Source organism: Pituophis catenifer, unplaced genomic scaffold (assembly GCF_029215685.1).
Source record: "Pituophis catenifer annectens isolate HBS135680 unplaced genomic scaffold, rPitCat1.0.hap2 SCAF_7, whole genome shotgun sequence".
Lineage (NCBI taxonomy): Eukaryota > Metazoa > Chordata > Lepidosauria > Squamata > Colubridae > Pituophis > Pituophis catenifer.
The window spans coordinates 69,396,386-69,412,069 of NW_027256887.1; the positions used below are offsets into that span (position 1 = coordinate 69,396,386).

The 15,684-nt window shown below is 38.3% G+C and overlaps 1 protein-coding gene across 7 annotated transcripts in view; it reads right to left on the bottom strand.

Moving 5' to 3' along the window:
- MYBPC1 (myosin binding protein C1) overlaps positions 1–13,482 on the bottom strand; it is a 104,320-nt gene extending 90,838 nt beyond the window's left edge. For 4 of the 7 annotated variants that reach the window (XM_070947633.1, XM_070947634.1, XM_070947632.1 and 1 more), the window contains exon 1: positions 13,338–13,482. In XM_070947633.1, coding sequence (XP_070803734.1) covers positions 13,338–13,377 — 40 coding nt within the window. In that variant the 5' untranslated portion in view covers positions 13,378–13,482. The remainder of the gene's footprint in view (positions 1–13,337) is intronic. The other 3 variants (XM_070947638.1, XM_070947637.1, XM_070947635.1) reach the window with 1 other exon arrangement.
- Between the last annotated feature and the right edge of the window lie 2,202 nt (positions 13,483–15,684).

Below are 15,684 nucleotides of genomic sequence, written 5' to 3' on the forward strand. Positions count from 1 at the left end.
AAAAAGTGCCTAAATAGGATGGCATAGAGCCAGGATGGACGGGTGGGCGAGGGCAGGCCAACCCGTGATTTCTGCTACTGATTCGGCTGAATATCACCTCTGAATGCAATTCTGAGAAACAAAGAATGGACCCATGGAAAGAAGAACATTTGCAGGCTTGTTGCAGCAGCAAATACTACATCCTGCATTTCCGAAACTTACCAATTGCAGAAGAATTTCTTGAGTCACATTAAGGGAAGTTTACTGGAAGTCTCCTGAGGACACGTTCCATGGACATCCCTTTCTTTATATCCCTTTCATTCTATAGCAGGGAGTCCGGCCTCATTTCTATGTCTGCCAAAGACATTCTTATCTCTGCACCTCAGTGTTTTTTTTAAAACAGGTTTTAAGATATTTTATGACTCAAAATCTATGCCTTCTTTGCATTTTGAACATCCAGATCTTCCAAATCTCTTTCAAAGGTATAAACTAGAAAATTAAGTTTTAAAACGGGAGAAATATTTATTGCAAAATTCATTTTTCTTCTTCTCAAAGAGTATCAATCTTGGCCACTAGGTCTCACTGGTAATAGGGGGATCAAGTTCTAATCCTAAAGCAGGCCTAAATCTCATGGGCAAGGATACCACCTCTCCAGCTTTGAACTGGAGCCTCTGGGTATTAGCTTCTTGTGTGCAAACTGAACAGCTGATGAGGGGCAAGAGGTTGTCTGAGGCTGTGGGAGGGAGACTCCCACTGTATCACGAAAGCCATTGCATCAACTGAGGTGGATGAAAAAGGCTGCAGGAGGCAGACTCCAGAATCTCCCTCCTGTTCTACTGCACAGCCTTCGTTCTGTATTCTTGCCAGCTGTGACTCAACAATCAAAAGGTCTATGCTGCAGTCAACAGGTCTCTTCTGCGCACTGGGGCAGAACCAATATTCCTGATGTATCACACAATCTTTATAGTACCTGGCAGTCTATCTTCAAGCACAGATTAGAATTTAAATGATGGTGGGGTGACCAGGTGACACTGTGAAGCAGAACGCTTCTTCCTGCTGCACTAGGTAGCCCTTACATCTACTCCCTAACAAATACAACACACAAAATCTAAAAGCAGATCTCCTCAAGCAATTTCACTTGTACTGGGAACCAGTATCCAATAAGGTGTGCAGTAAATTTCAGTCTAAATTTGTGTTACTGTCTCCGTTGACCTGAAGTTTGAAAAGCAACCTTGTTGAAGAAGGCTAAATGCTATAAGGTTGGAAGCGTAACTCATCTCTGCTTTATACGCTACTAGAAGAACATGCCTAAAATATCAAGATGCGACATCTAATTAAGAGAGTAAAAGCACAGCTGTTACTTAGGTTTGCACAGAGAAATGCTTTCATGGTTTAGCCATCCAAGAAGAGGATTATGGATCCTGATTTACACCAATAGCCAAGCACCAAGGAGCCTGATTCTTGCTAGAGCATTTGTTGACTGATGAAAATAGGGTAGCTACTTATGCATTGCCATCACTCTTATTTTTAGACAGAACTGCATTGCTATTTTAAAAAAAGAAAAAGAAGAAAAGGCTAAAGAAGAACACATCTGAAGAAAACGTGCCGCTCAATAATGATACAAATGTAAGAGATGATACAGATGTAGATACAGATGCAAATATAGATTTAGATATCAGGGTTCTGATAAATATCAGGGCAACTTCTGGATGTCCAAGAAGCACTTTAGTAAAACAAGTCAACATTGCAAACTTCAGGAAAATTTGATGAGATTTCATCTGCCTTGCCTTGCATATGATATTGTACATGATTTAGACAATCTCACGCAAAATATGAGATCAGAGCTTCAACTGCTGAATCTCATTTTATGATACGGCAAATGCTTTGCAATTTTGAAAATGGGTTGATTGGACAAACACATAAGATTATACAGTTCTTATGTGGTGGTGCAGTGGTTAGAATGCAGTATCGCAGTCTAACTCTGCCCACAGTCAGGAGTTCAATCCTGACAGGATCAAGGTTGACTCAGCCTTCCATCCTTCCGAAGTTGGTAAAATGAGAACCCAGATTGTTTGGGGGCAATATGCTGACATTTATAACCATTCAGAGAGTGCTTGTAAAGTACTGTGAAATGGTATATAAGTCTAAGTGCTATTGCTATCCTTGCATCTCTGTAATGAAGGAATGGGCAACTAAGGCCCCATTATGATCAGTGGGCTTCAACTCCCCGAATGCCTGAGCCAGCCATGCTAGATGTTGAATTCCACAGGTGGTATAGAAATTGCCTGCCCCTGCTGTAATGGGTGGGGTTTCTGACCAAATGACTCTATGTCTCTTCAAATTATTGTTTGATGAAGATCATGGGAAACTTTATTTCCTTCTTATGATTCCTTATTTGTCAGATTTGGACTGGTAGCCACTGAAATAGAAGCAGACATATGAAACAGAACATATGCCCACATTCTTTCTGTATTTGCATTATATTGTGATTTAATATTTAAAAATAAATTATTTATCAATTTTATTCTTTTATTATTTCATTTGGTTATTCTATTACTATCTTTTTTTGTTCCAGGTGTTTGCTTGATTTTGTTTTAACTCCTGTGGTTTTTTGTTCTTCTATTCCATTGTGAAACACCCAGAGTAACTTTGACAAGTTGGTTGTCTATATCAATCAAATCAATGAATACATACATACCCACATTGAAACATTTCTATTTGAATTTTTGATTTTCATCAATCACATTTTTTCCTAGCTAATCCAAATAAGAAATAGTACTCTCTTTCAGCCTAAAGGTTTTTATTCTTTGACAATCAAATTGGGACAAATTATGATATATAGAGGAAAATATGTACTAATATAGAATTATGATACCAATATCATGCCAGATTTGCAAAGATCTATGAAACACACCTCTTCACTATCCAATCTAAAATATCTTATGTCTACTATACTCAGTTGTATTGTCAAACAAGAACCAGATTGTCCATATGGATTGAATGTCAGATCAGATTAATTGGAAAGTGTTTACATAGTATAAAATAGATTGCTTTATTTATGGCAATCAATTTTATTTAAATAAAATGTGGCTCCAAAGTGTTGGCAAAGAAAACCATTGCTATTCCATCAGATATATGAATGGCAGAAAAAGAGAGAATGGGGTGATGGAGAAAATGAACATTATAAAGTGGACCCTTAAAACATCTGTCAATAAATTTTCAGGCTATAGACATTTACACATAGTTAAAATTATTATTTTAACTATAAAGCACATAATGATTTCTTCCAATTATACAACCTTTACAAGTGCTTTTAAATTCCCACAAAGAGAACAATCCCCCACAAAGCATGCTAGTTGCCATCCATATATTCTGCCATTTACATTTAACTAAAACAAAGCATCTTCAATGATTATACTGTGAAAATAAAATTGAATTTGCTTCTGCTGCCTTGATTGTAAAATATTTGCTTAGAGCAGTATGTCTCTAATTTTCTGCAAACATAGATAATTAAATGAACATTTAGAAAATGTGCAACCACTCAATTAAAGAAAGACTTTAATTGTTCTCCTCTTTAAAAGCACAGTTCCCATTTTGTAGGAAAGTAAAATCATGATTATGTTTGCATTTGTGTATGTCCTCCCCACTATTTCAAAAGCCTTTTAAAACTACATTTTGTACCAAAAAGTAATCTAAAATTAAATATGTATTTACTACTTGAATTATTTTATCTACCCACACATAATAACAACTTGTAGCATAAATATGATAACAAATGATCTTTAGGATAATTTCTACTAATCTTCATCTCCATCAGCAGGCAAATACTTTCTCCACTTTTCTTCTTGACTGTTACATATACCTGTACCTTTCAAAGAGCAGCGATTGGTCGCGTTGGTTGATGATCTCTGGAGGGCTCGGGACAGGGGTTGCTCCTCTGTTCTGGTCCTGTTAGATCTCTCAGCGGCTTTTGATACCATTGACCATGGTATCATGCTGCACCAGCTGGAAGAGTTGGGGGTGGGAGGCACCATGTTGCGGTGGTTCTCCTCCTTTCTCTCCGACCGGTCGCAGTTTGTGTTGGCAGGGGGGCAGAGGTCGACCTCGAGGCCTCTTATCTGTGGAGTGCCGCAGGGATCGGTCCTCTTGCCCCTTCTGTTCAACATTTATGTAAAGCCGCTGGGCGAGATCATCCATGGCTTTGGAGTGAGATACCACCAGTACGCTGATGACACCCAGCTGTACATCTCCACCCCAGACCACCCCAATGATGCCCTTGAAGTGATGTCCCAGTGCCTGGAGGCTGTGTGGATCTGGATGGGGAGGAACAGGCTCAAGCTCAATCCTTCCAAGACTGAGTGGCTGTGGCTCCCGGCATCCCGATATAGTCAGTTGACTCCATCACTGACTATTGGGGGAGAGTTTTTGGCCCCCACAGAAGGGGCTCGCAATCTGGGAGTCCTCCTGGATAGGCAGCTGTCCTTGGAGGAACATCTGACAGCTGTAACCAGGGGGACCTTTCGTCAGGTTCGCCTGATTCGCCAGTTGCGGCCCTTTCTTGATCGGGATTCCCTGTGCACAGTCACTCATGCCCTCATCACCTCTCACCTTGACTACTGCAACGCTCTCTACATGGGGTTCCCCTTGAAGAGCACCCGGAGGCTCCAACTAGTCCAGAATGCAGCAGCGCGGGTAGTGATGGGAGCAGCATGGCGTTCCCATGTAACACCGCTCCTGCGCGAGCTGCACTGGCTCCCAGTGGTCTTCCGGGTGCGCTTCAAGGTGCTGGTTATCACCTTTAAAGCGCTCCATGGCATCGGGCCTAGCTATCTTCGAGACCGCCTGCTGCTACCAACGACCTCCCATCATCCCGTGCGCTCCCACAGAGAGGGCCTCCTCAGGGTGCCATCAGCCAATCAATGCAGGCTGGTGACCCCCAGGGGGAGGGCCTTCTCTGTGGGGGCACCTACCCTCTGGAATCAATTGCCCCCAGAGATAAGGAGAATCCAAGACCTTAGCGCCTTCCGCCGTGCCCTTAAAACCCACTTTTTCCAGCAAGCCGGGCTGGTTTAAGAAGAAATTTTAAATGTTTTAATTGGTTTGTATTTTTAATTTTGGGCCAAATTTATATATATTTTAATTGTTTTTAATATTTGTATTCCATGTTTTTTTTATTCTGGCTGTACACCGCCCTGAGTCCTCAGGGAGAGGGGCGGTATATAAATTTAAAATAAAATAAAATAAAATAAATAAAGATTAATGTCAACCCATGAAAGATTTGAATAAATTGAAGTCAAACCAAGAGAACCAGTTTGTTGTAGTGGTTAAGGCTTCAGGCTAGAGACCTGAAGTTCAACAAAGTACTACAATAGTGTGGATATAGGAAAATCTTGTTTCAGAATTGTCTGTTGGGATTCAGTGTAGTAACTTTCAGAGAATAGCAATAGCACCAGAGGTGGTATTCAGCCGGTTCGTATTTTGAATTCAGCCAGTTCGTACTCCGCCTGTACTTGCTACCGGTGAACCGGTAGCGGAGATAGCAGGTGGACCCGCCCCAGCTCTATGCCGTCCTATTTAGGCACGGTTTTGAGGCCAGAGGCATGCCCAAAAGATGTGCACACAAGCAAATCGCAAGCACGGAAGGTGCGCACACACGTGAAGCGGGGCAAACTGGTAGCAACAAAATGTGAAACCCACTGCTGAATAGCACTTAGATTTATATATCACTTCACAGTGCTTTACAGCCCTCTCTAAGTGGTTTATAGAATCCGCATATTACCCCCAACAATTTGGGTCCTCATTTTACCAACCTCAGAAGGATGGAAGGATGGAAGGCTGACTCAACCTTGAGCCTGGTGAGATTCGAACTGCCACATTGCAGGCAGGCAGCCATCAGCAGAAGTAGCCTGCAGTACTGCATTCTAACCACTGTGCCACTGCAGCTCAGTGTAGGTTAGTTGAGGACTAGGATTGAATAACTTGACAACTATGCTTTGGCTGGTACTTTTCAGACTCCTTCCCAAATGGAAAATTTCAAAAATAGTTTGTGATATTGTAATATGTGCTTGTGTGGGAAGGGATCTGATGTACAGCAAATAATAATCAAATGTATTCCAGAGGTGATGAACTCTTGGCAGAGCTAAAAGTAACCCTAGGTGATAGTGAGCTAAATGTCTTATAATTTGTGTTCAAACATTGGCTGATATAGTTTCCAGTGTTTACCAATTTAGCAACAGCCTACTTGAATTGTCTTTAACTGAGCTGCATATATTCAGTGATCTTGATTCAAACACGATGAGTGGGAGTTTTGAAGGTCAACATTAATTTAATATCATAGGAGGAAGTGTGGGAGTGAACATGAAAACATACTTGTGAGGTAGCAGTAAACCTAACTCTAACCTCCCTGCAGAAGTTAGGTCCTCTTTCTACTGCAGGGTCTATTACATAAGGACAGGGGTCTTCAAAATTGGCAACTTGCTTGAGAAACTTCCCCTGGCAGGGGAATTCTGGGAGTTGAAGTCCACAAGTCTTAAACTTGCCAAGTTTGGAGACCACTGCATAAGGAAATGGCCAATAAGAAATCAACATACAATCTGAAACTGTGGTCTTTTCTTAAGAAATAATATATGAATGCAATGGTCAAAGAAAGTTAAAATATCTTAAAATGATGAGCAAGGGGGATAAAAATGTGAATAATCTGCCTCGCTCTGAAGAACTGCAGGCAATATAGACTGTTAACTGCTCTTGCCGGAGATAAAATATAATTCTTTTCCATATTAAATCGGACAGACTTGGGTTACCTGGGTATAAATGCACAGCTGAAGGGCCATTAGAGGACAAATAAATGGAATTGCCCTGAAATGAAATAAATTCTTTCTCTCCCATTTTTTTTCTGAAAATACAAAGAGTATTACTGAAAGAGTAAGTTTATATGCCAATCATTTTCCATCTAAGCCAGAATTTACTTTAACAGCAGCTATCCAACATGTCCAGCTGGGACTTTTCCAAATATTTGCAATCTGATTCTTTTAAACTAATACATCAGGCACTGAACCTGAGATCTTCTTCATGCAAACCTTATAATTTATCAGCATGTCTAAGTTAACTACACAAGTACATTCTCCCTCATCCTTTAAAAGGAGCAGCTTACTAAATCTGTTCTAACAGTGCTTCTGATCGACTCCAACAGAACTTAAAAGGCCTGGATAATAAATATGGAGGGATGAAGTCTTTGTGATTATTCTTTAGCATGATCTATTATTTCACTTTAGTGTTTTCCACCTTCTTGTAGCTGGTACTGCTCCATAATAGGCCCCCAAGCTCTAGTAAAAATAATATTTGGATTATATTTAAACTGTTCCACACAACTGACAGAACTGACCTGAGAACAATCTGAACTTCAGCTGAATGAGTATTTTAAAAAAAACCTACATGTGGTAAATCAGCATATTGGTGATGGCACTCTTTCTTTGTTTTGAAGTAAGAACAATATCCAAGTATAATGTAGAGAAATAACGTCAAAGATTCTGTCAGTTCTATCACCCTGTGAGCCATAAGATAGGACAGCTTTTATTTCTTCCCCTTTACCTCATCTGAACATTGCAACTTTTATTCATAAAACCTCTTTTCTTTTGCCTTTACCATGCTTTCTGCTTTCCCTGTTGACAGTGCATAGAAAGAAGTGGGAAAATCATAGTAATTAAGGTAAAATGTCTGTTCCATACCCGCCCAACAGTTGGCTGTCTTGTCTCTTTTAGAAGCATCCCGTAAGAGAAAAACTTTCTATGTCCTGCTAACACTTGCTTGCATTGTCACATTGTTTTTGTAGTCAAGCACATTGGCCTGAAAGTCAACTAAAATCTTCTAGAAGATTTCCAAAAGCCCAACATCCTGCACTAGCATTAGATTCAGGCTAGTGCAAAATAAAATTCCTCTAGCGTGAAAGCTCTTGAAAAAGGAACATCCTCAGAGCTTACCAAAAATGTCAAAATGATACCTGAGACCACACGATTGAAGCCCTAAGCCTTTTTTATTTGGGTCAGACACCCCTGAAAAGGAAGAAGGAAAGACATCTGATAGCATAGCTCTTAGTGCGTAATGTTAAAGGGTCAAAGTTCTCAGAATTTTCCTCATGATATCTGTATTTTTGTGGCAGAGGAGAAATAAAAATCCCGGACAATCCTTTTTAGATGCTCCATTTATCTGTCAATTAGAAATTAATTTTTTCAATTTCAGAAAAAGTTCCTCCAAAGATTGACTGTCTATTAGCAAATATTTAATTAGTCACTCATTCTATTATGATGTTCAAATGAGCCATTATATAGCAATTCATTAGCAGTTAACAATGTATAGCCAATAACTCTTTCTGGAGAATGGTATCTTAATATTGTTTTCCATTTGTTCCTTTAGTCTTTGCATGAATCTTTATAGCTAAAAAGGGAAATTTGATTATTCTAAATGTCATACATTTGCTAAAGTCAATCATCTCCTGATCATTAAATCCAATTCTGTTAGACTACATTTACTTCAAATGTCGAAAGAACAAAATAAACTATATCCTTGCACTTTTGCAGTTACAAAAACAAATTCTAACCCTAGAAAATGCTCCAAGATTGTTGTCTTATTCTAGTGAGATCTTTGGTTATGTTAAAAAAAAAGGGATATATATATATATATATATATATATATATATATATATATATATATCTTTAAAAATAAGATAAAAACAAGTTACACAGGCAAATAACTCATTTGATGTATAGTATTCAGTTTCGCTTATTTGGAGCATAATTTCAGAATCCCTAAACTATTGAACAATAAAAATAGAGGCATGAATTTATTGCAGACTAAAGATAATAAATTGAATTGATTTAGCTGTGAACTTGACAGCTTACTAGAGAAAGTTAAAAGCCAATCAATGACTCCAGCACATTATTAATTAAACAACATTGATTTGTATTTTACATTACAAGAGAGATAATATAATTCTAGTACAAAAATTCTTGCAATTAAGTCGTTCTGGGCATTGAGAGCCGATGGTAAGAGTCTGAGGCGGATAACTTCCACCTCAGAAAGTGAAAATGTATCTGAATATTGTAGTACATTTCTATTCATAAGTTTAATGTTGTTAATATTTCATCTGTCTTTGCATGCATCTGTCTTTGCGTACACATAGGCCATTTGGAGAACTGCTATTCTGCATCCATGTGAACAATTCTGACTCTAGTAATCCCCCATTTGTGACTGTGTGCAACAGATTAAACATTCTGAATATGCAGCATTACATGAAATATTGTGAATGCACAATGGCGCCACTACACATAGCAAGAGATTGATAGGTGCTGATGTATGTCATTTCCAGATTCTTTTCATTCTAACCTATTATTAAGATCGATTATGTTGAGTAATATCAATGATACTTCTACCCAAAGAACTATAGATCAATGAAATAGAGTTTTTCTTAATTGATGCTCACTTTTATCTGCAGTCATTTTCTGTTTTAACAACCATAGAACAGATAAATCATGAGATTGGCACAATTTAGCATTTCAGCTATAGATATAGTTTTACTTGCATCTCTACGCAATCCACAAATCAACCAATTAAAATAAGGCCCAATAATGGAGACCTTATAGCTAATTTAACCCTACCCTGAAGATAAATTATGAAGATTTACTGTATATATTTTCATTTGCATTTCAAATAGAATACCTTAAAAGGAAGGCCTGAATAGGGCTTGGCCTTTCAAATTTGCACACATATTTTATACAGCTATTTTAGGGAAGGTACCTCATACATTGTCTTCCTGCATTACAGAGCTCTGGCACCAAGAAAATAAATCCTTTCAGTCTGTCAACGCTAGTTGCCTTGGACTCAGCCCTGTATGATGCTGAGTTCCATTTTGAGGTGCTAAAATCCTTATAGTTTCCAGAGATCTTAACCTCTTATTTCTATTGAGAACAGAAAACTTTATAACTAAATAGCTTGGCAAGCAAGCCACTCTGTGTCACCTCACACACCTATGAGCATATGTTCATGCATAAGAGTGGCATATAAATTTGATAAACCAACAAACGAAGTATAAAACAAAGTTCTCAATTAAATCACAGACCCATGAATTTAAAATAGCTAATATTTTAAATATCTGTAAAGAAGTAATTTGCTTCCACCTTCCAATGCTGCAGAAAATCAGCTGTTCTGAACCTACAGCCTTTATAGTACTGGACTATAATTCCCACGTCTTGGAGAAGGTCATCTTAACCATTGATCTTTCCTGTTACTACCCCAGTCCAAAGATCCCTAATCTCCATGGTTTGACAGAAAGGAGACAAAAGCCCACAACAAAATTAGATCTTAATCCTGGAAAGTGATGGGTATTTGGCATAGTGTACTAATTGTAATCGGTTAACATGAGCTTCTACTCCTTATTTGTTTTTTAAAATGTCACTCTGGCTTAAATGTCATTCTTCATTTAAATTTAAATTCATTTAAATGTCACTCTGACCCTGAAGAGTCACCAAGTGTTATCTTTAGGTTACTATCAGAGCGACAGGTTAAAATGATCTGACCATGTAGGAATCTTAGCAATTATTAGTAACTAACTGTTGTATATTGAGAGAGAGAATGAGAGAGACAAAGAGAGAGAGAATATACTATTTCTTTATGAATGTAACAGAATAAAATAACAATAAAGATCCCAAACTTAAAATTCACCAACTAAACTTTGTAGTATTTACTACCCTGTTTCCCCCAAAATAAGACATTCCCTGATAATAAGCCCAATTGGGCTTTTGAGTGCATGGCAGTAAGGCCAAGTGCTTATTTCAGGGTTCAAAAAATATAAGACATGGTCTTATTTTTGGGGAAACACGGTACTTCTCCAGATGATGATGATGATGATGATGATGATGATGATGATGATGATGATGATTATCCAGTACCTTATGATTCTTGATGAACATATCTTTTCTTTTATGTACACTGAGAGCATATGCACCAAGACAAATTCCTAGTGTGTCCAATCACATTTGGCCAATAAAAAAAATTATATTCTATAAAAAATTATATTCTATTATTATATTGTTATTCAGACAATACAAAACCAGCAGATTGTATCACAAAGCCAATGCCCATGATAATCAGGTAGCTTCAACCACATTCAGAAAGTTAACTATAAATGCTCAGAACAAATAGCTCAAACCTCATGGCAGTCCATTAAATCAGAGACCACATGATAAGATTTTAGCTTGTCACAACTAGAAAGATTTTGAAAAAAGTACACATTCAATCCACCGTTCTAATCAAAGTAGGTCATAAAATGCATACACCCCCCTCTCATAAATGGACTCATATTATCAGCATAGAATGCAAAAGAGAGAGAGAGAAATGAAATGCAAGATGGTGAGGTGTCAAACACACTAGCTGTATAAGGACGTCATTTAAAGCACACTTCATAAAACACTCAGTAGATCCCTGTCACAGACTCACAGACAAGGTGTAATCCCCACTGTGGCACTATCTAATATGCCCAAAGAGTATTTCCACATCCTTAAAATGGAAGGGAATTACGTTCACAGTACGAAACAAACAGAATAACCCAAAACACATCAGAGGGGTGTGAGTTTGATAGCATAACAACATCTTTTTTCATATGTTCTCTCAATCCAGAGAGCAATAATGATGGTGCTTTCACACATGGAAATTGTCCATGAAAATATCATTTCCATCTTGCTAGATTAAAAAGGGTATATTTGTCTCACAGGAGGTATTTTTTGAATAATGCCTATATTAGGTCTTACATAAAGAATTGTGGTTTTTTTTTCATATTTCTCCTAAGAGGATGGCACTAAGGCTGATGAACAGTGTGAATCTATGGTAGTGGAAAGGAAGGAACTAGGCTGGTTTTGTTCATGGAGAATTGAAGTTCCCACCCTTTTCCTTCCAACTTGACAGTAATCCCATTCATCTTAATAGTTGCAAATTCAGCTTTGTTCCCAGAAAGAATACACGCAACACTGAAAAGCATTAGAAGACCTGTGAGTACATCGTGGCTTGCAGTCACCCTTGGCACCCTATCCCACTTCTGATTTCAAACTTTTATTATTTTAGCTTTAGAAAAAAATAATATGACATGTGTCAAAGCAAGATGCCAACAACCAGGGTCCTCTTTATTTCTAAGAATACCTCTTTATTTCTAAGACTACCTCTGCACACTGGCTTTTGAGGCATTGTTTAAAAATGGAGTGGTGGGTGGCCAGTAGGTTCCATGCAGGTTATTTGACCTGCATGGAAAAAGAAGCCAAAGGTTGTACAGGGCATTCAAGTGGAGGGGGTGAACAGCAATGTCAGTACTTCACAACCTTGTAAATAGATGCTTTGTGAATGACCAAACCTTTTTTGTCAGCCATTTTGTAAATGCTGTGCAACCATTTTTTGAGAGCGCCCATAACCGCCTCTCAAAATTCCAAATAAGTCTATGATGGATCCAAATGTTTTCTAGTCCTACACAGAACTACCCTGTATGTGATGATCTAAGTATTCCTAAAAGAATAGTACAAAGCTTGGTCTGGAGCTACAGGAGGTTGATGAAGTACTGTATAAGAGGAAAGACGCAATAGTTGGGCTGTTGGGAACTTCTGACAAAGAAAGTTGCAAAACCTCAAGAGCTAGCCATTAAGAAACAACTAGACAATCTGCCCAATCTCTGTGCAGTGCTTGACTAAATATTCATAAATGTATTCTGTAACTCTTTGTAAAGGTTTTGTTGTAAAGAAATAAGGTGCTTCTCCAAACTTCAGACAAGGAGCAAAAGTACATCCTTGAAATTTAATGCATAACTTACAAAGACTGCACTTTCATTCATTATCTCTATCTCTAAATCATCTATGCTATGTTATAAACCTAAACTATGATTTATTTATTAGGATAAAAATCAGTGGCGTTTGTAAAGATAATACAAATATCCTCTTAAATTTCTGAATCTGCATATGTTAGGATAGTATGCTTTCATAAAAATTAAGTACAATCATAAAAGTAGTAATAATAGAATAATAATTCAACTGCCAACAATCCTGATAAGAAAACCTGCACACAACTCAAATCATAATTTTCTAGTTAGGCAGAGCTTTCTAATCTTTATTTACAAAACCTTTCAAATGTGGTTAAATAATCATGTAAGTTGTTTTAGTTTCACACTAATGGCGTACATTAGCAGATGTCCATGAACAGAAATTCGATATAGCACCAATACAGTTTGCCTTCTCTGATTTCTCTTCATTTGCAAGCTGGTTTGAAAATGTGCATTTCTGAATTTCAATGTGATATATGTATGTATTTTAAAAAAAAACAGTTAAACTTACCATCTGTTTTAGTGGGTTCTGGCATTGTGGGTTCTGGCATTGTCTTTATTCCCAGTATGTGCAAATACAACAGCAAGGAATCATCGAGCCCCCAGATACAAATGCAGCCCAGTACGACAAGCAGAGAGTGAGAAGAATTTTTCCATTTTATATACAGCCTTAAAATATCAATCAGAGTAGCACCTCCTCTCCTATTAATGTAAACCCTCTGAAAATTGACAGTTATGGGAGCTCAGCTTACATTTGTTGTTTGAAGCCACTGCCCCCCTCGGCTTTAGGAAGGAATCTCTGCTGCATTTCATGTGGCTGAGGAGATCAGTTATAACTTTCTAATTTCAGACCTGTGGATCCACATACAACATGGGGAATCAAACAGCTTGCCAAGCTATCAAAGGGCTTTTAGAGATGAGAGATCAGTCAGTAGAGAATTGTCATTTCATCCCCACCCCTGTGGCACGATAGTCCAGACAGACAGCCTGATGAGGAATATGCAATGCTACTTAACTATTTTTAGTGCTTTGATGGATAATTCAAACCTCAGAATGCTTTCCTTAACTTGAGGAACGTAGACTGCTCATCTTCTGGGACAGGAGATTATGGCACTGATTGAGACAAGAACCTCAACGGAAGTGATACTTATTTTCTTCTTCAGTCAAAAACAATGGAAAATTCTTATCTGTGAACAAGAACACAAAAGACTGGCACGTTAATGAAGGGGACACAAATATGATATTTTACAAAAATTAAAAAAAAACATGGCAGCAGAGCAGCACAAAATTTGTGTACTTTCAGATGATTGTCCAACCATAAATTCTTTAGAAGCATGGCATGGAGGCAATTGTCATGGGTATCAGAATGTTGTCCAGATCTGAAGAGTTGGTACTTTTCATGCAGAGTAATAAAACTAATCAGTCCAAGTCTGTGTTTATGTGAGTTAATATGCTCAATTTCCCACATACCCCAAATTACTGTGTCATAAACATCAACAGTTCTTTAGAAAGGGGAGTGTAGTTTGATTAAATAATTGTTCCCGTCTTCATATTATATCTTCTTGTCACAATAACTCAACTTTCTTTTTTACTTGCCATGCTTTAACAATCTTTTTAAGGGGCGGGCGGAGGAGAAGAACTAAAAGGCTGTCTCAGAACCAACAGTAATTCTATGGTACCACTTTAAATTCTTTGCATAGGCTTAATGAATCATATCATGATGATTCCAGGGATGGCCCAGATATTATTTAGGGAATCACAATCCTCAATATTCCTAGCCTCTGGTATTAATCACCTAGAGCAGTGTTTTTCAACCGTGGTAGCCTGAAGATGCATGGACTTCAATTCCTAGAATTTCTCAGCCAGCATCCTGATTGGGGAATTCTGGGAGTTGAAGTCCACATATCTTTAAGTTGCCAAGGTTGAGAAACAATGATCTAGAGTACATTCTAGGACAGTGATGGCTAACTTTTACTGGACCAAGTGCCCAAAGTGCGTGGCTAAACCCCCAAAATGCAATGCATGCATGCCCCCCCGCACACACCACACCACACCCCGCACATGCACACACACACCCTGCATGCACCCCTCCCACATGCACAGCAGAGACCCGACAACCAGCTGGTCGGCGGGAGGCGCACACATACGCAACAGAGGTGAACTGGGCTGACAGCTTGTGTGCCCATAGAGAGGGTGCTGTGTGCCACCTGTGGCACGCGTGCCATAGGTTCACCATCACAGTTCTAGGAGTACACTTTTTTAGTGATTTTGCTCTCAAACAGGTAGAAACTACTTGTTTTTGCTCCCAAACAGGTAGAAACTAGTGGTTGTGGATTATAAGAAAACTCACTTATCTGAATATCCATTTTTCCTGAACGCCATCACTCTGCTAAACAAATAATTCCCTCAACACTGTCAAACTATTTACTAAATCTGCACTACTATTAATCTTCTCATTGTTCCCATTACCCATCTCCTCCTACTTATGACTGTAACTTTGTTGCTTGTATCCTTACGATTTATATTGATATTGATTGTTTCCTGATTGCTTATTTGTACCCTATGACTATCATTAAGTGTTGTACCTTATGATTCTTGATGAACGTATCTTTTCTTTTATGTACACTGAGAGCATATGCATCAAGACAAATTCCTTGTGTGTCCAATCACACTTGGCCAATAAAAAAATTCTATTCTATTCTATTCATATTTAACAATATAAATTACTGTGTATCAGAAGAAGTCAGTCTATGCAGCAAAGGCAATGACTGGACTAGCAGCTTCCAGCTACAAGATTCCAGATGTCATTGGGCTTCAGTTCCTCACAATAGAACAGTTGGGGGATGATGGGATTTTCA